This window comes from Salmo salar, chromosome 15 (genome assembly GCF_965601325.2).
Source record: "Salmo salar chromosome 15, fSalSal1, whole genome shotgun sequence".
In the NCBI taxonomy this organism is placed as follows: Eukaryota; Metazoa; Chordata; class Actinopteri; order Salmoniformes; family Salmonidae; genus Salmo; species Salmo salar.
Window position 1 is genome coordinate 60,648,652 of NC_138305.1, and position 24,696 is coordinate 60,673,347.

A 24,696-nucleotide genomic window follows, 5' to 3' on the forward strand; every position below is an offset into this window, starting at 1 on the left:
GCCTATTGACAGTATTACAATGCCATAAGCTACTTCTAAATGAGGTTTTCTTACATATTAAATAATTTACTTGTAAACAAAATTATATATTTTTTTAGTCCGTTGAAGTCCCATTCCTCGGTCAAGTTCAGTGCATTGTACTCCTCCGGATACGATGGACAGTTCTTATTGGTAGGTGCGATCCGTTACATCACCAAGCTTATGACGCGCCGTCTTCCTGTTTCCTTCAGCTGTGTCTTAAAGTGAATCTTGTTGGTGGAGGAGAGCTCGAGCATCGAAGCTCTGCATCGCGTGCGCCTCGGTCAAGCTGCTACGACATCATCACCAGTCTTTCACCCCTCGAGAGAAGATGATAGAGAGCGGAGCAAAATAGCTCTTTTATATCTCTTTTTATATTCTACGGTCGCGCTCATCACTCACTTTACTCCTACTCTTCCTTCCCTGAGAAATTATAACATTCAACGTTTCGCGGCGAAGCTTCCATAGTCCGTATTCTTTTTCAGCAGTAAAAAAAAAAGGCCTTTCCCTTCATCTGCGGGTAAGTAACCGTGTCCTCAGTTACTTCCCTCTTGTTCTTTTGCGTTGCGTGCGTTTGGTGGGCAAAAAAATAAAAAAAAATAAAAAGATGAACAGCAGAATTTATTCTGATGAAAGACAACATTAGCTATCTTTTACGATATTATTAGGCTGAATTGTTTTCTTTCACCTAAAGTGTGACTAAGTTGCTTCATTGTTATGATGTGCAGAACACTTTTCTCCTTGTAAATCACAGACAGATTATTTCTAACTTTTAAAAGTAAGTTACTGTCTTTTTAAATGTGTTATTTGTGAATAAATGTTTTTTTTAGCACATAGGCTAAAGACTTTCAAGGCTGTCTGACTTGGTTTGATTTGATCAAAGGCTGAAGTCCGTTATCTTTGAATCTGTGTGGGCTACACCTTCAAGTCTCCTATATGGTCTTTGTTGTGTGTGTTCTTATTCGTTCAGTGTAATAAGCTTGTGAGTCGTTTCGATTTTAACAAGCTTGGTTTTATCACTATTAATATCTGATATATATCATATCAGATAAATGTGATCTACTCTTTGAATGTTTCAGTCTAGTAGTGGCGTAACTGTCCAAAGGGTTATGAACTTTTTTTTTTACCTTGATGGTGCCCCGTTCTCTCTCTCAGAGCTGTAAAGATCCTGGGAACACACAACTGCACCACCTATCACATTTTCACAAAAAAACATGAAGACATGGCTAAAGGCCAATCAGACTTTTGAACATAATCCCTAGTTATCTATTGCAGCTTTCCATGTTGTCTGTTGTCTGTAGCTTGTGAGGTGTGGAAACACTGTTGCTTTTATGGATTTTGTCTTGTTGCTTTTTGTGCTATGTTGGTCTGTCTGCATGCTACGTCTTGCTTGTCCAATGTTGCTCTGTGTGTGCTCACTGCTCATTGATTGTCTGTATTATTATTGTAATTGTTTTTAATAACCTGCCCAGGGACTGTGGTTGAAAATTTGCCAGCTGGCTAAAACCAGCACTTATACTGAGGAATGAGGAATATGAAGTAATGTAACAAAATAATTCTTACATTTTACATAAAAGTTTGAATTTTTTCTCTATTGCCAGCAAATGTTAATTAATTCTGTAAATATACTGAATAAAAGTCCTACACCACTGATGACGACATGTGTAGTCGTCAGCCGTTACTTACAAAGGGGTACTGATGCCGTCTGGATGGTGACAAAATGTTTCCATTCATAAAGGCATAACATTTTTGTCATAGTGCTCTAAGTTGCTCCTTCGATCAGTGCGCATTCAGTCAGTAAAATATAAGAAGCAATCTGCAAATAGGCTTTATTGTTTGTGGCACTTGTTATTATAACACTTTAAATGGGTGTGATATGTGGTTTGGATGAATACACTTACTGTACTATAGGGTCGTTCAATTTGATTTCAGTCACTTTTTGACTGCTCCCTTTTGATTTGAACAAAACTTTCTATACATATTTGCCCATGGTAGAAGTGGTCAGAAAGTAACTTTTTGGACCTGAATGCCAAAACATTTAGGAGATAGCGGTGCCCAACCCTACCATGAGACATCCATGTCTTCATCACTGTAAAATATAAACAGTTGAGTTTTATATAATTTAAAAGCTTACAAACAGGGTTGTCAAACTATTTTATAATTTCTTATTTTTTAACCTTAAACACCAATTATCAAAAAAATGTATATATTAAACATCATCTGAGGTGTTTGTGTTGTGCCCACCATAGGTTGAGAGACAGCATGTCTTAAACTTTCAAAATTTGGTAGCACAAAGATGGTTGGTCCACACATCAGAGAATGTTGACTTTAATGGGAATATCCGTTATTTTAAATTACACTGTCAATGTTCCATAGGAAAGCTATTGAAATCATATAAATATAGATAATAAAATAGACATCCCCATTTAAGTTGACATTCAACATCTTTGTGGTTGTAACTGGAAGTTCAAATTTCAATTCAATTTAAATGTCAATGATGTACCAGCTAAATTCCAGTGATCCGAAGGGATATATATCCATTCTATGAATTCTATTTCTATTACTGAAATTACACCCACCCTGAACGCAAGAGTATTCTGTGTCTCAAACAATTGCAGGCACAACACAAACACCTAAGATTATGTAAAATCAGGTCTAATCTACAACATGGGAAAATGGAAAAGAATCTGACTCCATGCATTTTTAGATAATTGACGTTAAACGTAAAAAAATTACATAGTTTGTATTAAAACATTTTTTTTCTCAAGAAATTACAAAACAAAACAACCATGTTTGTAACATTTATAAAAAAAGATATACAATTCAACTGTTTATATTTTTCAAGTGATGAAGAAATGGATGTCTCGTCATTTCAATATGGTTTAATATGGTTAAAATATTGCAATATGGTTAAACTTTGAGCATCTCTATCTCCAAATATTTTTGACATTCATGTCCAAAGTAACTTTCTACCATGGGCAGATATGTATAGAAAGTTTTGTTTAAATCAAAAGGGGTGTGGTCAAAACGTGATTGAAATCAAATGGAACGACCCTATATGCACTTAATTAATTGCTTTGGGTATGGGCAACTTCTAATCTAAATGTTACCTAAAATGTAAATGACCTACAGATTACTTTTGGAGAAGAGATTATAATTAAATCAGAAATAGTTCCACTGTGTTTACTGTGTCTTTGTGGTATTCTTAATCCAACCTCAGCCTTTCTCTTTAGTCTTTTGAGCTAATGGTTTTCTGTGCTGGCTTGAAGCGCACAAAAATGGAAATGAGGAAATGTGCTTAAGTAATTATCATAATTTTATGCAGCTTTGTGTTGCGTGGGAACTGGTTCAGTGTTGCACAGGCAGGCAGTGTGGAACAGGGGACAGACAGAGGAAAATGTAGGGTGCGTCTGAAATTGCACCCTATACCACGGTTTCAGGAGCAGGACAAGACACCCTATTTTTGTCTGATGACTTGACACAAGGGCATGTACACGATAGGCCTATCTGGTTTATATGATTATGATGGTCATAATGCTTCTTGACAGTGTCACAAAGTGTATTTTCTTAGTCCAAGTAAAGTGACACAGGAAGGGCATAATGCTTCATGCAGTGTCATGAAGTGTATTTTATTTTATTTTAAATATAATGAAAAAAAAACATGACTGTAAAGAATTCATTACAACAACAACAAAGGACTTAAGAAATACATTTTCCAACGAAGGGAAACTTCTTGACATGGGAAATCACATTAGAATAAATCTGGGTTTTGACACTCTTATGTTGTTGTCATAACCAGCCATAAAATAACACAATATATGTCACAATAGGTGTAAATATATTGGTCATGACAGTGTTATGACCATGTTTCCTTTATGTTTTCATTCTACAGGTGTCATTCAGTAGTGGTCCTAGAGGAGTGGCTTTGTGGGATATGGCCCAATAGCAGCAGACCGTGATGCCGGACCATGACAGTGACTCCTTCCTGAGCAGACAGACCAAGAGAAGACGAGTGGACATCGGGGTGAAGAGGACTGTGGGCAGCAACGCCGCCAACGCAGCAGCAGCCACAACCAGCGCCGACATCGCCCATGCCAAAGCAGCAATCTTCGGTGCTATGAACTCTCTCAACTCCCACCACCATGGCGCCGATGCAGACTCCATGGACTGCTCCATGGTGGAGCCGCACGGCCACGCCGGGGTCGTCACAGCAACCAACAGCGAGTCCAAGTCCAACATGCTCCGGAAGCTCCTGAAGAGAGCCAACTCGTATGAAGACGCCATGATTCCCTTCCCCGGCGCCAATATCATCTCCCAGCTCCTCAAGAGCAACATGGCCAAGAACGAAAGAGGAGAGAGAGGGGATAGGGGGGAGAGAGGAGATAGAGAGGATGGGGGGTTCCCCAGGTCAGGCCTCTCTAGTGGGGGTTCCGAAGCCCCCCAGGAGGACGCCTGCAGTAATTCGTCCCAGGACAGCCCCCAGGAGTGCCTGTCCCCCTTTTGCCATCCCCCGGCTCTGGGCACCTTCGACCTAGAGCGCCTCAACGACGAGCACCTCCGGGCCAAGCGTGCCCGCGTGGAGAACATCATCCGGGGCATGAGCCACTCACCCGGCGTGGTGGTGCCCACACGCCACCTCGGAGAGCGGGACCACGAACTGGAACAATGTGGACGGGAGAGAGAGCGAGAGATGGACGGTGACAGGGACAGAGAAATGGAGATGGACTGCCCCCCACAACCGCCCAGCCCCAGGGGAGAGGTGTGCAGCCGGGAGAACAAAAGGAAGCAGCGCCTGCCCCAGCAGCAGCAGCAGAGCTTCACCCAGCTGGTGTGCCAGCGTAAAGAGCAGAAGCATGAGGAGCGCAGGCAACTGAAGCTGCAGCTGGAGGACATGCAGAAGCAGCTGCGCCAGCTGCAGGAGAAGTTCTTCCAGATCTACGACTCCACCGACGACTCAGAGCATGACCTGGCCCATGACCTAGGCAACATGTCTGAGGACAGCGCTGGGAGGTCTGATGCTGGGGGAGATGACCGGACAGACCGTTCCGACAATGAGATGTCAGACCTGGATCCGGGACACTTCCTGGACCGAGCAAGGGCGTTGCTCCAGGAGCAGGCCCTGCTGTCTGAGGGGGACAAGCTCAGAAGAGAGGGGCTGGTCTGGGGGAAAGGTCCTGGTCAGGGCCCCTCCTCCATGCACCATGCAGAGGGCAAGCTGCTGGCTGAGACGTTGAAACAGGAGCTCAACTCGGCAATGAACCAGGTGGTGGACACAGTGGTTAAGGTGTTTGCCAAGCCACCTCACCCCGCACCACCCCAAGTCTTTCCTCCCCTCCCCATGCCCACAGAGAGGTTTGGTGTCAATGTCAAGGGCCCCAACTTCCACACAGCCAACCAGCGCCTGCAGTGCTTTGGCGACATCGTCATTCCCAATCCCCTGGACTCGTTCGGCAGCATACCTGTGCCCGGCACCAACGACCAGACGGAGGCGCTGCCCCTGGTGGTGAGGAAGACCCAGACGGAGCACCATCACCAATCCTCAGCCGTGGGCGCCCACGGGGGTCATCACCACCCCTCCCTTCACCCCTCCTCCCTCTCTACCTCCATGGGCTTCAGCCCCCCTTCTTTCCGCCACCCCTTTCCCCTTCCTCTCATGGGTTACCCCTTCCAGAGCCCTCTGGGCCCACCCTCCGGGGGTTACCCAGGGAAGGACCGTTCCTCCCCAGACTCCATGGACCTGTCCAGGGAGACCACCAGCCTGCGGACCAAAATGTCATCAGGGCATCACGTGGGGCACCACCACCGGTCTTTCTCTCCGACCAACCCTGGGAGCACTGCAGAGGGGCTCTCCCTGTCCCTCATCAAGTCAGAGTGTGGAGACATGAGCGACATGAACGACATCTCACCATACTCAGGCAGCACCGTATCCTTCACACCGAGAGGGGGAGGGAGGTGGGGAGGGAGGGAGAGAGAGTTAGAGATGCTATAGAAGGGCTGGTTGTTCATCTTAGATAGTTTAAGATATTGTTATGATGAATATTGCATATTATTGCTAAATCAGCACAGTTATATCAGTTACATCCCTCTTTTCTTTTTGATCATATACCTTTCGCTCTACTAAATGGTTGAAAGCACTCTAGTCAATCTGCCATTGGTCAGATAATGTCTCCACGACATTTATAGCCCTGATTCCCATTTGAAACATGACTGAAAGAGACAAAAGCTATAGAAAGCTGAAGTTGAGCACAATGGCTCTCTATAGTGATAGTTTAACCCCTGTGTACCCCAATCATGGGCTGCAGATAAAGAGGTAAGGTACCTATGGGAGGATCACAGTCAACCAACTGGGACTGGGTCTAATAGCCTCAACTGATCCGTTCAGTTTGCCCCGTTCTCCTATATAGGCTACCTCCCTATCCCTCTCCCATTCAGACCTGTCTTTGCAAAGACCTTTCACTTATGAAGCCTCCGTAGCAGTTATTTTGCGTGATCACTGTCACTGAAAATGTTATATCAATGACACACACATGACACACATGTACAGTGTACACTGAATGTACAAAACATTAAGAATACCTTCCTAATATTGAGTTGCAAGCCCCCCTTTTGCTCTCAGAACCGCCTCAATTTGTCAGGCATGGACTCTACAAGTTGTTGAAAGTGTTCCACAGGGATGCTGGCCCATGTTGACTCCAATGCTTCTGATGGCACACATACGCAATCCATGTCTCCATTGTCTCAAGGCTTAAAATACAGTTTCCTCCCCTTAATCTACACTGATTGAAGTGGATTTACCAAGTGACATCAATAAGTTATCATCGCTTTCACCTGGATTCACCTGGTCAGTCTATGTCATGGAAAGAGCACGTGCCCGTAATGCTTTGTACACTCAGTGTATCTATGGTCTAACAGGCTTGGACATGTTTTGGCTGAGAATTGACAGAGCGCATGTTTTTGTTGTTGTTGTCTGTGTCTAAAAGTTAGACATTGATGAAAGCATCTAACACGGATGCTACTGTATGGCTACTGTATGTTAGTGCTGATCTATGTCTGTGTTGTGATCACCTCAGGGCTCAGTGTGTGTGTGTGTGTGTGTGTGGGTGTGTGTGTGTGTGTGTGTGTGTGTGTGTGTGTGTGTGTGTGTGTGTGTGTGTGTGTGTGTGTGTGTGTGTGTGTGTGTGTGTGTGTGTGTGTGTTCATGCGTGTGTGTGTGTGTGTGTATGGGAGATAAAGTTCGCCTGAGGACTCAGTAAAGATGTTTATTTATGACCACCTGTGTTTCCCCCTGTCTTATCATCCCCCATTGTAAAAACAAACAATCGTTGTCGTTTCTTTTCAATTTTTTTCTCGTTTCATAAATATCTGTCAACAGCCCGGGGAGCCTTCAGCTGTTGCTTGGCACCCAAATACTTAAAAAAAAAATCTTTCTCTCCCGCTCCTCCCTTTCTTTTCTTTGAAATGGACGTTAACAGCTGCATGAGCTGTTTTTCTTTCATAACAGTGACTTAATTTGTCTTCTGACCAAAAGGGGAGGAGCACTTCCCAGAGATCCATAATCCACTGCCACACTGTTCCTCCCGATGGGAGGATGAAAAGAGAGAGAGAGAACGGTTGAGGGGGAGAGAGAGAGAGAGAGAGAGAGAGAGAGAGAGAGAGAGAGAGAGAGAGAGAGAGAGAGAGAGAGAGAGAGAGAGAGAGAGAGAGAGAGTAAAACAATTAAAACAATAACTAAAGTTGAAGTCACTTAGGTTGGAGTCATTAAAACTCGTTTTTCAACCACTCCCCAAATTTCTTGTTAACAAACTATAGTTTTGGCAAGTCGGTTAGGACATCTACTTTGTGCATGACACAAGTCATTTTTCCAACAATTGTTGACAGATTATTTCACTTATAATTCAGTGTATCACAATTCCAGTGGGTCAGAAGTTTACATACACTAAGTTGACTGTGCCTTTAAACAGCTTTGAAAATTCCATAAAATGATGTCATGGCTTTAGAAGCTTCTGATAGGCTAATTGACATAATTTGAGTCGATTGGAGGTGTACCTGTGGATGTATTTCAAGACATACCTTCAAAGTCAGTGCCTCTTTGCTTGACATCATGGGGAAATCAAAAGAAATCAGCCAAGACCTCAGAAAAAGATTGTAGACCTCCACAAGTCTGGTTCATCCTTGGGAGCAATTTCCAAACATCTGAAGGTACCATGTTCATCTGTACAGACAATAGTATGCAAGTATAAACACCATGGGACCACGCAGCTGTCATACCACTCAGGAAGGAGACGCATTCTGTCTCTTAGAGATTAACGTACAATGGTGCGAAAATGGTGCAAATCAATCCCAGAACAACAGCAAAGGACCTTGTGAAGATGCTGGAGGAAACAGGTACAAAAGTATCTATATCCACCGTAAAACGAGTACTATATCACCATAACCTGAAAGGCCGCTCAGCAAGGAAGAAGCCACTGCTCCAAAACCGCCATAAAAAATCCAGACTACGGTTTACAACTGCACATGGGGACAAAGATTGTACTTTTTGGATAAATGTCCTCTGGTCTGATGAAACAAAAATAGAACTGTTTGGCCATAATGACCATTGTTATGTTTGGAGGAGAAAGGGGGACGCTTGCAAGCCGAAGAACACCATCCCAACCGTGAAGCACGGGGGAGGAACCATCATGTTGTGATGGTGCTTTGCTGCAGTAGGGGCTGGTGCACTTCACAAAATAGATGGCATCATGAGGGAGGAAAATGATGTGGAAATATTGAAGCAACATCTCAAGACATCAGTCAGGAAGTTAAGGCTTGGTGGCAAATGGGTCTTCCAAATGGACAACAACCCCAAACATACTTCTAAAGTTGTGGCAAAATGGCTTAAGGACAACAAAGTCAAGGTATTTGAGTGGCCATCACAAAGCCCTGACCTCAATCCTGTAGAAAATGTGTTGGCAGAACTTAAAAAGCGTGTGCGAGCAAGGAGGCCTAGAAACCTGACTCAGTTACACCAGGACTGTCAGGAGGAATGGGCCAAAATTCACCAAACTTATTGGGCGAAGCTTGTGGAAGGCTACCCGAAACGTTTGACCCAAGTTAACCTCTATGGGCTAGGTGGGACGCTTGCGTCCCACCTACGTAACAGCCACTGCCAGCCTGTGGCGCGATTTTCAAAACCTTAAAAATCCTATTACTTCAATTTCTCAAACATATGACTATTTTACAGCCATTTAAAGACAAGACTCTCGTTAATCTAACCACACTGTCCGATTTCAAAAAGGCTTTACAACGAAAGCAAAACATTAGATTATGTCAGCAGAGTACCAAGCCAGAAATAATCAGACACCCATTTTTCAAGCCAGCATATAATGTCACCAAAACACAGAAGACAGCTAAATGCAGCACTCACCTTTGATGATCTTCATCAGATGACAACCCTAGGACATTATGTTATACAATACATGCATGTTTTGTTCAATCAAGTTCATATTTATATCAAAAACCAGCTTTTTACATTAGCATGTGACGTTCAGAACTAGCATACCCCCCGCAAACTTCCGGGGAATTCGCTAACATTTTACTAAATTACTCACGATAAACGTTCACAAAAAGCATAACAATTATTTTAAGAATTATAGATACAGACCTCCTCTATGCACTCGATATGTCCGATTTTAAAATAGCTTTTTGGTGAAAGCACATTTTGCAATATTCTAAGTACATAGCCCAGGCATCACGGGCTCGCTATTTAGACACCCGGCAAGTTTAGCACTCACCATAATCATATTTACTATTATAAAAGTTTGATTACCTTTTGTTGTCTTCGTCAGAATGCACACCCAGGACTGCTACTTCAATAACAAATGTTGGTTTGGTCCAAAATAATCCATCGTTATATCCGAATAGCGGCGTTTTGTTCGTGCGTTCCAGACACTATCCGAAATAGTAAAGAAGTGTCGCGCGCATGGCGCAATTCGTGACAATAAAATTCTAAATATTCCATTACCGTACTTCGAAGCATGTCAACCGCTGTTTAAAATCAATTTTTACGACATTTTTCTCGTAGAAAAGCGATAATATTCCGACAGGGAATCTCCTTTTCGGCAAACAGAGGAAAACATCCCAAAGGCGGGGGCGGTCGGGGTCACGCGCATAAGCCCAGTGTCCCTTGATCGGCCACTTGAGAAAGGCGATAATGTGTTTCAGCCTGGGGCTGGAATGACGACATTCTGTTTTTTCCCGGGCTCTGAGCGCCTATGGACGACGTGGGAAGTGTCACGTTAGAGCAGAGATCCTTAGTAAATGATAGAGATGGAAAAGAAGTTCAAGAAATGGTCAGACAGGCCACTTCCTGTAAAGGAATCTCTCAGGTTTTGACCTGCCATTTGAGTTCTGTTATACTCACAGACACCATTCAAACAGTTTTAGAAAATTTAGGGTGTTTTCTATCCATATGTAATAAGTATATGCATATTCTAGTTACTGGGTAGGAGTGGTAACCAGATTAAATCGGGTATGTTTTTTATCCAGCCGTGTCAATACTGCCCCCTAGCCCTAACAGGTTTTAAACAATTTCATAAAGGCAATGTTACCAAATACTAATTGAGTGCATGTAAACTTCTGACCCACTGGGAATGTGATGAAATAATTAAAAGCTGAAATAAATAATTCTCTCTACTATTATTCTGACATTTCACATTCTTAAAATTACGAGGTGATCCTAACTGACCTAAAACAGGGAATTTTTACTAGGATTAAATGCCAGGAATTGTGAAAAACTGAGTTTAAATGTATTTGGCTAAGGTGTATGTAAACTTCTGACTTCAACTGTACATATGTGAGATGCTTTTTTCTCTAATGTCGCATATAATTTTGGGGCATTAACGGATGTACTCCCTTTAATGGGAAGAATAGTTAGAACAACGCGGCCATGTGTTACAGGTTTTAAAAATTTCCGCTACAAGTTAATTTCACGTCTACAATAACTAAAGGTCGCAACAGACATTTTGTGTTGAAGTTCATCGGCGTTCCGGAGCGTCGCGCAGCAGATGGCTTCCATCATTTTTCTCATTGTATATTGGCCTTACACCTGAAATGAGGAAGTGGAGCAGCTATTTTCTCTCTTGACTTTGAGGTTTTGGGGAAGTGCTGTGGAGAATGATGATGTCTTGTCAGATGTGCTCAGATAACTCTAACCTTGCTGGTACAAGGGCACCAACATGGCTAAATAATAGCCGTGTGTCACCCCAAGTCCAATCACTATTACATTTGCAAGCTGTGAAAGATATTAATGAATCAAGATTCACTGTTGCTTGATAGTGAAGCATAGGGAGAAGATCCTGTGTTTGTAGATTTTTGCAACATAAAAATACTTCATTTATTTTTATATAAATGTAATCTATGTAATGATGTGATTGTCATTAGTTTTGAATTAATTTTGATTTAGAAGCGAGAGCGTAGTAGTCTCATTAGGAAAGCCCAGTCTTATGGGACTAACATGATTGTGTCTTTACAGCAGCAAGTCATCTTGCCAGACTTGAAGAAAACAACCCTCTCCCACTCTGCCCATGCCTCTTTCTCTTCTATCTTGCTTCCCTCTCTCTCAATTCAATTTTCAATTTAAGGGCCTTATTGGCATTGGAAACATATGTTTACATTGCCAAAGCAAGTGAAATAGATAATAAACATAAGTGAAATAAACAATAAAACATTTACAGTAAACATTACACTCACAAAAGTTCCAAAAGAATAAAGACATTTCAAATCTCTTGCTCGCTCTGAGAGGCCATGGTATCCCTCGCTCTTGGAGCAGATGGTGTGGTGTGGAGAGTGGAGTGCTGCTCTTTTGGCCAGGCCTGTTGGAATATGGTTAGCCTGCCAGGGTTCGACCCATATGCCCTCCCTCCCTCGCTATTTTTGGACATAAAAGACTGTAAAAACACCAACAAATAAGCTCAAAGTGATTTTATTTTGGAAATCTGTGATTTGAAATGATTATGTTTTAGACAAATATTATATCTGTTTGGGCTACTTGCTGTCAATTTTCAGTCTACAAAGAATTTCTAATTATGTTCTGGCCCCCTGTCCAATCCGCTTAAGAAAAATTCAGCCCGCGGCTGAATCTAGTTGATGATCCCTGCTTTAGGGCCTAACTGTATGCGTGCCAAATACACACCAATCACCAAATGCTTTTGGGAACTTGGGCAGTAAAAGGGACGATGTCAAAGTTGAATCCAAGAAGAGTAAAGCTGTGAAATGGAGAGTTGAAAATAAAGAGAAGGGAGGGCCAGAACAGTAATGTTTGGGGAAGATTTTGTGAAGTGGTAAAAGAGGATGATAGCAGTGCCGGCCGGCTATGTGTGAGGTGCTATTCGAGAGTCACAAGACAGGGACTTCAAATTTTACACGTCAAGGGAACTGTAGGCTTACTAGGCTTATTGTACAGATGGGTTACATTTAATAGCCTAACTGAAATCTGGACACTTACTGTATAATATTAACCCTTGCAAGTTTTAAGCATTTCTTGCAGTAAAATTATACACTAAATGTTGACTTGAGAACTGGAGTGGATGAATATGATTTCTTTCTTTCAGCATCTTGAGAGAAAGAATGTGCAGTTAGAGACCATCTGTAAAGGTGCTATATTTATCAGCATCATAGAAAATTTTTACATTTTAGTCATTTTTATTGTAGTGAATGCATACATTTCATAAACTTTTTTGTACTGGCCCCCCATGGGAATCGAACCCACAACCCTGGTGTTGCACACACCATGCTGGTGCTGCAAACACCATGCTCTACCAACTGAGCCACAGGGAAAGCTGGTATTTTTTCAACCACATAAGGTATGCATCCAAGCCAAACTTAAATCTTATTAGAAACATGTTGGGTTGTTTTCACTGCTTTAAATTTAGTTAAAAGCGGTCAAACTGAAATGCTGCACGAAAAATATATTAAAAACATGTTTTGTATTTTCTCACCGGCCCCTAAACATCTGCTGCGTGAGAGAAGCAGAGATGAAAGAGAAATCTTTACCAATGTCAACTAGAATGAAGCATTCATCGATTTCATCGAGCAAGGGTTTAATTAGTCTTCTAGGGCAGTTATGACAGAAGAGAAGCTGTATGTAGTATAACAAGTTGACTTACAAATACCCAACCAAAAATGTCAGAAATTATAAGCAGAAACACATATAAATTAGGCTTAAAAAATAAATCCTGCACCTCCTGTCATAAAATCGTTCCACCGCCTCTGACTGTACAGCGCATTTTCTATCAGCCTATTTGCTCAGATTTTCACTTTATCACATACAGTTTATTAGGTACACCCATCTAGTACCGTGTCGGACCCCCTTTTGCCTCCAGAACAGCCTCAATTCTTTGGGCATTCTACGAGGAGTCGGAAACGTTCCACAGGAATATTGGTCCATGCTGAAGCGATGTCATCACGCAGTTGCTGTAGATTGGTTGGCGGTACACTCATGCTGTGAACAGCCCGTTCTATCTCATCCCAAAGATGCTCTATTGGGTTGAGGTCTGGTGACTGTGTAGGCACTCAAGTAAACTGAACTCCCTCTCATGTTCCAGGTGATGTAGATGTACCTAAAAAAACTGGCCTGGTGAGTGAGTAGGGCGGTTACGGATGGGTTTTGACCAATTGCGGATGGGTGCGGGTGAACAAACAGCTGACCTGCGCATCAAAACAGCTGATGCCTTCCTTGACTGACTGTCATGACACCCCATTATTAAGTGTAGAGACAGTATACCATTAAAAGTTGCAACCGTAGCTATATAAACATGCAATCCAGAAGGAAAGATATTATGACATTGTCCTACTTACAGACTTACAGAGTAGCCCTTTATTTGTCGGTTCAAGTTATAATAGTTACTAGAGATTGCTTTCTGCTCAAGGAGAGAGCGGGTTTACCCTCATCTCTTTTCAATGTCTTAGCCCCAGATTGATATTAGCTGAATTATACAGCCATTAATTCACCATGGAAATGGTTTGGGCCCGTCCGCAGCACAGATGTGTTCCAGGGATGCAGCGCCCATTGCTGGATGGATTCATTGCCTTGGAGCCCCTCTTCCTCCTCCCAAGGTTTGGCAGCACTAGGAAGGCTGGAGGCTGGGGGACGAGCAGGGGGTGTAAATGAGGTTGAAACAACTCTATCGTTCAATGTGCCCCCCCATCCACCCCCTCCTTCCTCCTGAGACTTCCCTTGGAAAACCTTAGTCTCTAAAATCTATGACGTGTGTATTTTAAATGAATAAGGTCTACAGCTATGTTATAGAGAGACAAGGCACTTAAAGACTTCGTCAGGGTTGTCCCTTTAAAACCTTGTTTTCACATTAATATGAACCCAACGTCACGTTAGTAGATCCTGTCTTTGGTTGTCATGTCTTGTCGCAAAGCCATTAGGCTCCTCTCATAACCAGTGTTAACTGCTTTCTTTGTCTGTGATATGCAAATGTCATTTTTCCCCTTCCTTTTTTGGGGTGGAGGATGGAGGGGGGGTATGATGGGGGGAAGAGGGAAAGGCATTTGCTTACTTTGACTGTGAAATGAGCTCCTTATGTAAAGGCACCAGCTGTGGCGCTGGCCAACGTTTTATTTACCGTGACACGCTCACACCTGATTAAGAGTGGATGCTAATCGCAAGCAAATGGTTTGGCCCTGGTTCACTCACTACTCTCTAACAACTAACAACTGATTCAAGATCAGCCCTACCTTTCTCCAGTGCTATTGCTATCCTAAAATAATGAATGTGAAATGCATAATATTGGTTTGACCTATATCTATTATAGTCTTCAAGGAAAACAATTAGCTAACTAATTATTGTACATTAACCTCTATGGGCTAGGTGGGACGCTAGCGTCCCCCCCGTGGTGCACTCCATCAACAGCAGGTGCATTTCAAGAGCGGCAAATTTGAATCCAAATAAATGTCAAAATTCAAATTTTTCAAACATACAACTATTTTACACCCTTTGAAAGATAAACATCTCCTTAATCTAACCACGTTTTACGATTTCAAAAAGGTTTTACGGCGAAAGCATAAATTTAGAGTATGTTAGGACAGTACATTTACAAGAGTTGTGTGTAATGTTTTGTCAATTCAAAGACAGGGTCACCAAAACCATAAAACCAGCTAAAATGATGCACTAACCTTTTACAATCTCCATCAGATGACACTCCTAGGACATTATGTTAGACAATGCATGCATTTTTAGTTCTATCAAGTTCATATTTATATCCAAAAACAGCGTTTTACTATGGCATTGATGTTGAGGAAATCGTTTCCCTCCAATAACCGGCAGTCAAGTCAGCATCACAAATTAAATAATTAAAATTAGAAAACATTGGTAAAATATTATATTGTCATTTAAAGAATTATAGATTTACATCTCTTGAACGCAATCAACTTGCCAGATTTAAAAATAACCTTACTGGGAAATCACACTTTGCAATAATCTGAGCACTGCGCCCAGAAAAATACGCGTTGCGATACAGACTAGTCGTCATGTTGGGGAGATCTAAAATCGAAAATACTATGTAAATAATCCATTACCTTTGATTCTCTTCATCAGATGTCACTTCCAGGTATCACAGGTCCATAACGAATGTAATTTTGTTCAAAAAAGCTCATCATTTATGTCCAAAAATCTCCGTCTTGTTAGCACATGATCTAAGCCCGCCGGACTTCACTTCATGAACGAGGGGAAAAAATATATTTACGTTCGTTCAAACATGTCAAACGTTGTATAGCATAAATCATTAGGGCCTTTTTTAACCAGAACATGAATAATATTCAAGGTGGACGAATGCATACTCTTTTATAACGTATTGGAACGAGGGTACCCAACATGAACTCGCGCGCCAGGTGTCTAATGGGCCATCATCGTTCCATGGCTCTTGTTCGGTCAGATCTCCCTCCAGAAGACTCAAAACACTTTGTAAAGGCTGGTGACATCTAGTGGAAGCAATAGGAAGTGCCAAAATATTCCTCAGCCCCTGTGTTTTTCAATGGCATAGGTTTAAAGGTAATACAACACATCAGGTATCCACTTCCTGTCAGAAAATGTCTCAGGGTTTTGCCTGCCAAATGAGTTCTGTTATACTCACAGACACCATTCAAACAGTTTTAGAAACTTGAGAGTGTTTTCTATCCATATATAATAAGTATATGCATATTCTAGTTACTGGGTAGGATTAGTAACCAGATTAAATCGGGTACATTTTTTTTATCCAGCCGTGCAAATACTGCCCCCTAGCCCTAACAGGTTTTTAAGTACATGTTAATTACATGTTATTTGTATTAAAAACACATCAACTGAAATAGCAGTGGTTGTAGGTCAAGTTACCCTACCATAACTATATGACTACACATTGAGAAGCATTGCAAGGTCAGCTATTTTAATTATAATTTTCCATCCCATAAAAATGTATATTTCCTTGACGGCAGACATGTTCAGATTCAGGAGGGTCTTTCCCCCAACCACCTAAAGAAGGCCAAGCTCATGTTCTTCTATGCCCGTTACCCCAGTTCCAACATGCTCAAGATTTTCTTCTCCGACGTCAAGGTGAGCCACATCCCGGGACCCCAACCTTTTACCTCTCACATTTCCACCTCTATCATCATGAAAAGGAGTAGGATGAAGTAGGCCCTAGACGAATTTAGCTCTTTGAAGTAGAAGTTGCCCTTGGGCACTGATCTAAAATTAGATTACCCTCCCAAAATCCTAAATGGAATTATTTACCCAGTGCTTATGGTAAGGATTTGGTGAGTGTAAGCTGATCCTAGATCTGTTCCTAAGGAAAAGTGCTACATGAAGCTCATGAAAACATACTTTGGGCTGGCACTCCTCTCCATAGTTATCTACCTGTGCAGGTGTGTTCAACACTGTCTGTGTGTCTGTCCTTTGTCTTCCCAGTGGAAGTGACTGTCCTTGCCCCCGGTTACAAGTGTAAGGACAGATCACCATGCCTGGACCTTTCTTCCTTTTTTTTGCTCTGTGTTTTTCTATGCTTGTGCTCTCACCTCAGACTGCAGTTAAAAGTTGAGTGAAGCAATTACTCTTCTCACTTCTCCCGAGTTGTTCTTCCGGCATAGTGCTTTACTAATGTGAAGTGCCTGTTGTGTCTCTTGCTGCATTGCTTCTGTATGAGGATCTTTTCCCTACTAAGTCATGGCTTTATGCAAAAGAGAGAGGATGAGGAAGGTGCAATAGGTAATATTTAGAAGGGAGAGGGACGGGGGGAGCGTGGACGTTACAGCATGGCAAAGGAATGGAGAGGGAGCGATGAAGGAGGGGTAGACATGGGGTAGATGATGGGATAGCGTGCAGAAAATGGGTTATATGAGTGGTAGGGACGAGGGAGGGATAGACATAAGCTAATAATATCTTGACTAATAAGGTACAAGTTCCCAGTTGTTTTGAACGCGGCATTATTCTTAGACTTTTCTTTACATTTTACCTTGATGACCTTAGCCTACGGAATAGGCATTTTTTTTATTGCAGAACCCTGCTTAACTGACAGGTTAAAGTCTGCTTGAAAGAGCCCGCTAACCTAGCTAAACTGCTAACGTTAGCCAGCAAGCTAAAGAAGTTAGTCCCAGTTGAGTTTTCCAATGGAGCCCTCTTTGACTGGAGGGGTAAATGAAGAGTTGCAGAGCTGTTGGAGCTGTATCTAGTATGCTTTGTTTTGGGACAAACTGGATCACCCAGAGTTCCAATGCGGCAATTGTTTGCTTGCTGAGGATTATAGGCTTGAGGTGGCTTCCTTGATCACACAGGTAGCCAGCCTACGAAGAAAACTGGGGTGGAACGTTTATCTTTTCTACGCCTGTGGCTGGACTGCATTCACGCATGTTGGATGCATCTCCGTCTTGTCGTTTGTCATTATCCGACTGGCCGGTGTTGCCTGGAGGCCGGTGTTGCCAGGGGAGCCATCTTCTGCCTCTCCTCTCCCATCTTATAGCGGAGAGGAAGGAGCACTGCAAGAGGAGCATTGCAATTAACGATGGCCACATTTCACGAGCTGTGGAAGCTGAAGACAGTGGCCTGCCACAAAGCAGCCTACACTCCCAACGAGTGGCCTGGAGCCGATATAAACAACGAATAGTTTCACCATGCTGGAGCCTGCACCTTCATCGCTGGGAGTACCTGTGTGTGCAGCCGTCGTGCCTACTCATACTCCTTCCCCTACGATTTCAAAGTCGACGTCGGCAACCTTCCATCCCTGCTCTAGATCGAGGCCTGCACGATCCTGTGAAGTGTTACCAACCCTTAGGAAAGTTAAGTAAAATATGGTGTTTGACCAGATACAATGCTATTTTACAGTAAAGAAATTGACATCAGACTTTCAGCACGCCTATAGGGAAGGACATTCAACAAGCACAGCATTTACACAAATTACTGATGATTGGCTGAGACAAATGGACGATAAAAAGATTGTGGGGGCTGTTTTGCTAGACTTCAGTGTGGCTTTTGACATTATCGATCGTAGTCTGCTTCTTGAAAAAACATATGTTATGGCTTTACACCTCCTGCTATATTGAGGATAAAGTGTTACCTGTCTAACAGAACACAGAGGGTGTTCTTTAATGGAGACTCTCCAAAATAATCCAGGTAGAATCAGGAATTCCCCAGGGCAGCTGTCTAGGCCCCTTACTTTTTTAAATCTACTAACGACATGCCACTGGCTTTGAGTAAAGCCTGTGTGTCTATGTATGCAGATGACTCAACACTATACACGTCAGCTACTACAGCAACTGAAATGACAGTAACACTTAACAAAGAGCTGCAGTTAGTTTCAGAATGGGTGGCAAGGAATAAGTTTGTCCTAAATATTGAAAAAACTAAAAGCATTGTATTTGGGACAAATCATTCACTAAACCCTAAACCTCAACTAAATCTTGTAATAATTAATGTGGAAATTAACCAAGTTGAGGTGACTAAACTGCTTGGAGCAACCCTGGGTTGTAAACTGTCATGGTCAAAACATATTGATGCAACAGTAGCTAAGATGGGGAGAAGTCTGTCCATGATAAAGCGCTGCTCTACCTTCTTAACAGCACTATCAACAAGGCATGTCCTACAGGCTCTAGTTTAGTCGCACCTGGACTACTGTTCAGTCGTGTGTTCAGGTGCCACAAAGAGGGACTTAGGAAAATTGCAATTGGCTCAGAACAGGGCAACACAGGTGGCCCTTGGATGTACACAGAGAGAAAACATTAATAATATGCATCACTACTTGTATTTGTGAGAGGTATTGACATGTTGAAAGCACCGAGCTGTTTGTTAAACGACTAACACACAGCTCAGACACTCATGCATACCCCACAAGACATACCACCAGAGGTATTGGCAGCAGCTAATGGAGATCCATAGTGAATACAAATACTAAATCGAATGAACGTGGGAAGTGGGTTGGCCCGACAATGGCATGACGCTGCGCCGTCTTGGCACTTGTTTACTAGGGATGGTGGAAGAACGTTCTGACTACTGACCTGATAGGTAAATGTTGTGACAGTTGAAACATAAAATGATTGTTGTTTTCGCTGCAACAGTTTAGCATTACGCTATCCTTACACTACTACCCATGATTGATTAACTTGTGTGTTTTGACATGGTTCAGTTAGCCATCAGTATTGATCGCCAATTACCAGCTTCTCTGTTTTGACAAATGCCCAGACAGGTCGTACATAAGTTATTGTTATGGTGTGATGGATGAACAATAAGCTAAACACAATCTTAGCGTTATGTCTGGTTTCCATATTTCAAAATATGAAGTTGATGTGATGTCAGAGACAGTAAATGTCAATGTTGTTTTAAAATGTTGGGGTCATAAATTAACTCTAAATCCACAAACAAGGATGTCCCAAACTGATGCTGTTGTGAAAATCTTTCTCTCTTTCTCTCTCTTTCTCTCTCTTTTCATGAAAGCTCTTGTTTTGGACACTCTCACTGCCCCCACAACCCTCTTTCCCTCTCTCGCTTTCTCTCTCTCTCGCTCTTTCTCTTTCACTTCATCTCTTTATCTCTCCTTCTGTCAGGCCTTTGTGTGTATTCGGCACACTGGCCTCAGTATTTGTGCAAGTCGTGCTGTGGAGTGGATGAGGTCAGGAGGTTTTTCCTTTTACATGTCATTCCTTGTCTTTTCTTTTTTTGCTGATGGTGTGGCATGCTCCCCCCGCGCTACGAAAAGCCAGGCGCTGGATTTCAGGGCTGGTTTGTGTAGAGTCAGCCAATAGACAACGAGAGATTATCTCCCACAATTCACCCCTGCAAAAACAGGAAGCGGTAGAAAGCCCTGATGACTGTGGATGGGCTTTAGTCAGAGAGGGACGGGCCGCTTCTCTTTCTGCTCCTCTTGTTGTTTTTCAAATAGCTTGTTGGTCTGAGGTCATGTGTATGGATTCTTCCTCCTCTGCATTGTTTGGCAGGCAGGGAGCTAGATGGACGCAGAGCAGAGTGTACCTGTTTGTCTGTCCAGAGCAGAGATGCTGGGTGACTTTGACTTTACTGTCAATGTCATCACAATGTGCAGGAGACACCGTGTTGGTGTGTCTCTCTCCTTTAAGGTCTTGCAGTCTGCTGTATTTGTGATGTCATACTACAACGATCACTGATAATACAGAATGGGGATTTAACATGATTTAACATGACCTAAGTTTACTCAGCAGCTTTCTAAAATATTACTGGATAAGATTATGACATGTACAATACATGACCAACAATATGTGGACATCTGCTTGTCGAAAATCTCATTCCAAAATCATGGGTATTAATATGGAGTTGGTCCCCCTTTTGCTGTCCCAACAGCCTCCACTCTTCTAGGAAGGCTTTTCACGAGATGTTGGAACACTGCTGCAGGGACTTGCTTTCATTCAGCCACAACAGCATTAGTGAGGTTGGGCACTGATGTTGGGTGATTAGGCCTGGCTCGCAGTTGATGTTCCAATTCATCCCAAAGGTGTTCGATGGGGTTGAGGTCAGGGCTCTGTGCAGGCCAGTCAAGTTCTAATAAACTGTTTATGTATGGACCTCGCATTGTGCATGGGGGCATTGTCATGCTGAAACAGGAAGCAACCTTTTTCCAAACTGTTGCCACAATGTTGGAAGCACAGAATGGTCTACAATGTTATTGTATGCTGTTGTAACGGTTGCCTTTAGAGAGAGCGGACCAAAACGCAGCGGAGTTAGTGTTCGTCATATATTTAATTACGGCAAGAACACTATACAATAAACAGACAACCAAAACAGTCCTGTCACGTTTAACTTCTCTAGGGCCGGCGGGACGAAATCGTCCCACCTACGTAACAGCCAGTGGAATCCTGTGGCGCGTTATTCAAATACCTTAGAAATGCTATTACTTCAATTTCTCAAACATATGACTATTTTACACCATTTTAAAGACAAGACTCTCGTTAATCTAACCACACTGTCCGATTTCAAAAAGGCTTTACAACGAAAGCAAAACATTAGATTATGTCAGCAGAGTACCCAGCCAGAAATAATCAGACACCCATTTTTCAAGCTAGCATATAATGTCACAAAAACCCAGAAGACAGCTAAATGCAGCACTAACCTTTGATGATCTTCATCAGATGACACACCTAGGACATTATGTTATACAATACATGCATGTTTTGTTCAATCAAGTTCATATTTATATCAAAAACCAGCTTTTTACATTAGCATGTGACGTTCAGAACTAGCATACCCCCCGCAAACTTCCGGTGAATTTACAAAAAATGTACTAAATTACTCACGATAAACGTTCACAAAAAGCATAACAATTATTTTAAGAATTATAGATACAGAACTCCTCTATGCACTCCATATGTCCGATTTTAACCTCTTACATCTAGACGTTCCGCTAGCGGAACACCTGCTCCAATATCCAATGATAGGCGTGGCGCGAATTACAAATTCCTCAAAAATACAAAAACTTCAATTTTTCAAACATATGACTATTTCACAGCATTTTAAAGATAAGGTTCTCCTTTATCTAACCACACTGTCCGATTTCAAAAAGGCTTTACAGCGAAAGCAAAACATTAGATTATGTCAGCAGAGTACCAAGCCAGAAATAATCAGACACCCATTTTTCAAGCTAGCATATAATGTCACAAAAACCCAGAAGACATCTAAATGCAGCACTAACCTTTGATGATCTTCATCAGATGACACACCTAGGACATTATGTTCTACAATACATGCATGTTTTGTTCAATCAAGTTCATATTTAAATCAAAAAACAGCTTTTTACATTAGCATGTGACGTTCAGAACTAGCATACCCCCCGCAAACTTACGGGGAATTTGCTAACAATTTACTAAATTACTCACGATAAACGTTTACAAAAAGCATAACAATTTTTTAAAGAATTATAGATACATAACTCCTCTATTCACTCGATATGTCCGATTTTAAAATAGCTTTTTGGTGAAAGCACATTTTGCAATATTCTAAGTACATAGCCCAGGCATCACAGGCTAGCTATTTAGACACCCGGCAAGTTTAGCACTCACCAATATCAGATTTACTATTATAAAAGTTTGATTACCTTTTGTTGTCTTCGTCAGAATGCACTCCCAGGAGTGCTACTTCAATAACAAATGTTGGTTTGGTCCAAAATAATCCATCGTTATATCCGAATAGCGGCGTTTTGTTCGTGCTTCCCAGACACTATCCGAATGGTAAAGAAGTGTCGCGCGCATTGCGCAATTCGTGACAAAAAAAATCTAAATATTCCATTACCGTACTACGAAGCATGTCAACCGCTGTTTAAAATCCATTTTTATGCCATTTTTCTCGTAAAAAAGCGATAATATTCCGACCGGGAATGTCCATTTAGCTAAACAGAGGAATGAAAACAAACCTTTCGGTCGACGCGGGCACGAGCCTGAGTCTCACAGTACTGTAACCAGCCACTACCCAAACACGCTACTTTTTTTCAGCCAGAGCCTGCAAAGCCACGATTCCGCTTTTTGCCGCCTTCTGAGACCCTATGGCAGCCGTAGGAAGTGTCACGGGACAGCTAAGATCCTCACTCTTCAATAAACAGCGACAAGAAGAACGACACCTTGTCAGACAGGCCACTTCCTGTAAAGGAATCTTCTCAGGTTTTTGCCTGCCATATGAGTTCTGTTATACTCACAGACACCATTCAAACAGTTTTAGAAACTTTAGGGTGTTTTCTATCCAAAGCCAATAATTATATGCATATTCTAGTTACTGGGCAGGAGTAGTAACCAGATTAAATCGGGTACGTTTTTATCCGGCCGTGTCAATACTGCCCCCTACCCCCAACAGGTTAACACAGTAACACGAACAGAAACAATTACCCACAAAACCCCAACGGAAAAACATGCACTTATGTGTGACTCCCAATCAACAGCAACGAACTTCAGCTGTGCCTGATTTGGGAGCCACACACGGCCCAAAAGAAAGAAATATATATATATAGTGAATGTCCCTGTTGTCTTATAGAAAATGAATAGGATTTTGTTTCGGTGTTGAAAAGAGCGTAATCGTTGAGACTTGAGTGTTTTCCTTCTCTGGCGCTGTGTGCATAGTTTTATGTAGGTTGCATGGTAGGGAAGCGTGTGTGTGTTTTGTTCCTTTGTTGTTAACGCTTAAGGTTGACCTTTTGCAGGCTCTCGAGTGTGAGTGTGAGAAATACGCTCTCGCCGTTCCTCTCTCGTCCCCCTCTTAGCTAATCACGCCTACACATACAGGCACACACACACACTCCAACAGGCCATGTACATCTCATGTCTCTCTTGGCTGACCCCTGCCAGCTCAGATTTAAGAGTCCCGGTGATGTGTTGCTTTGAAATAGTTCCCCCGACAGAACACTGACAGACCACTGAAAACTCTGGTCCTTAGCTGATATCAGGGGATCTTTATCCCCCCACAAGCAACTTAATGAAACAAGAATGGGACCTGATTTGTTGTAGCAACAAGGACTTTTAGTAGACACACTTATATTGAATCTCTCTCTTTCTCTCTCTGTATACATGTAACGTGTGATTAAACCACATATCATCCTCGTACAGTAGATATTCCATACAGTAGATTTAAACATGCATTGTGTCAGATAGATGTTGAGGTATAAAGCCTAGCCTGTATAATGAAGCAATCCCTGTCCAAAGTGACAAATCTATCAGTTAGAGGGCTGGAGTGACACTAAAGGTCTCCAGTGTGAGTGATGGCATTTCTTTCACTGACTTTAATCTCAGTATGCAGCCCTCAATCACACACACACACACACACACACACACACACACACACACACACACACACACACACACACACACACACACACACACACACACACACACACACACACACACACACACACACACACACACACACACACACACACACACACACACCACACACACTCACTCACACGCACACACAGGTACCTCTCACTCCAACCCATCCAAGAGAGAGTGATGTGCCTGAGTAGTGACGTATCTGTGATAGTGAACTCGCAAATGTATGTGCATGAGTGTGTGTGTCTTAGAGTCTGTGTTGTGGACGTTGGTTCTTGCCTGTGTACAATAATAGCCCCTGTGTGTGTGTGTAATTGTAAGAGTCAGTAGTTTGTTTGTTTGACACTTCGATGTCATGAGCCTTGCTTGCTGACAGCTCACGTTCCTATGCTGCCC

General features: G+C 42.4%; 1 protein-coding gene across 1 annotated transcript in view; it reads left to right on the plus strand.

The window, feature by feature from the left end:
• Positions 1-225: 225 nt before the first annotated feature.
• LOC106571759 (prospero homeobox 1a) overlaps positions 226-24,696 on the plus strand; it is a 43,128-nt gene continuing 18,657 nt past the window's right edge. The window contains exons 1-3 of the mRNA XM_014145186.3: positions 226-538; positions 3,911-5,941; positions 16,484-16,591. Of these exons, the coding sequence (XP_014000661.1) occupies positions 3,977-5,941; positions 16,484-16,591 (2,073 nt within the window). The 5' untranslated portion in view covers positions 226-538; positions 3,911-3,976. The remainder of the gene's footprint in view (positions 539-3,910; positions 5,942-16,483; positions 16,592-24,696) is intronic.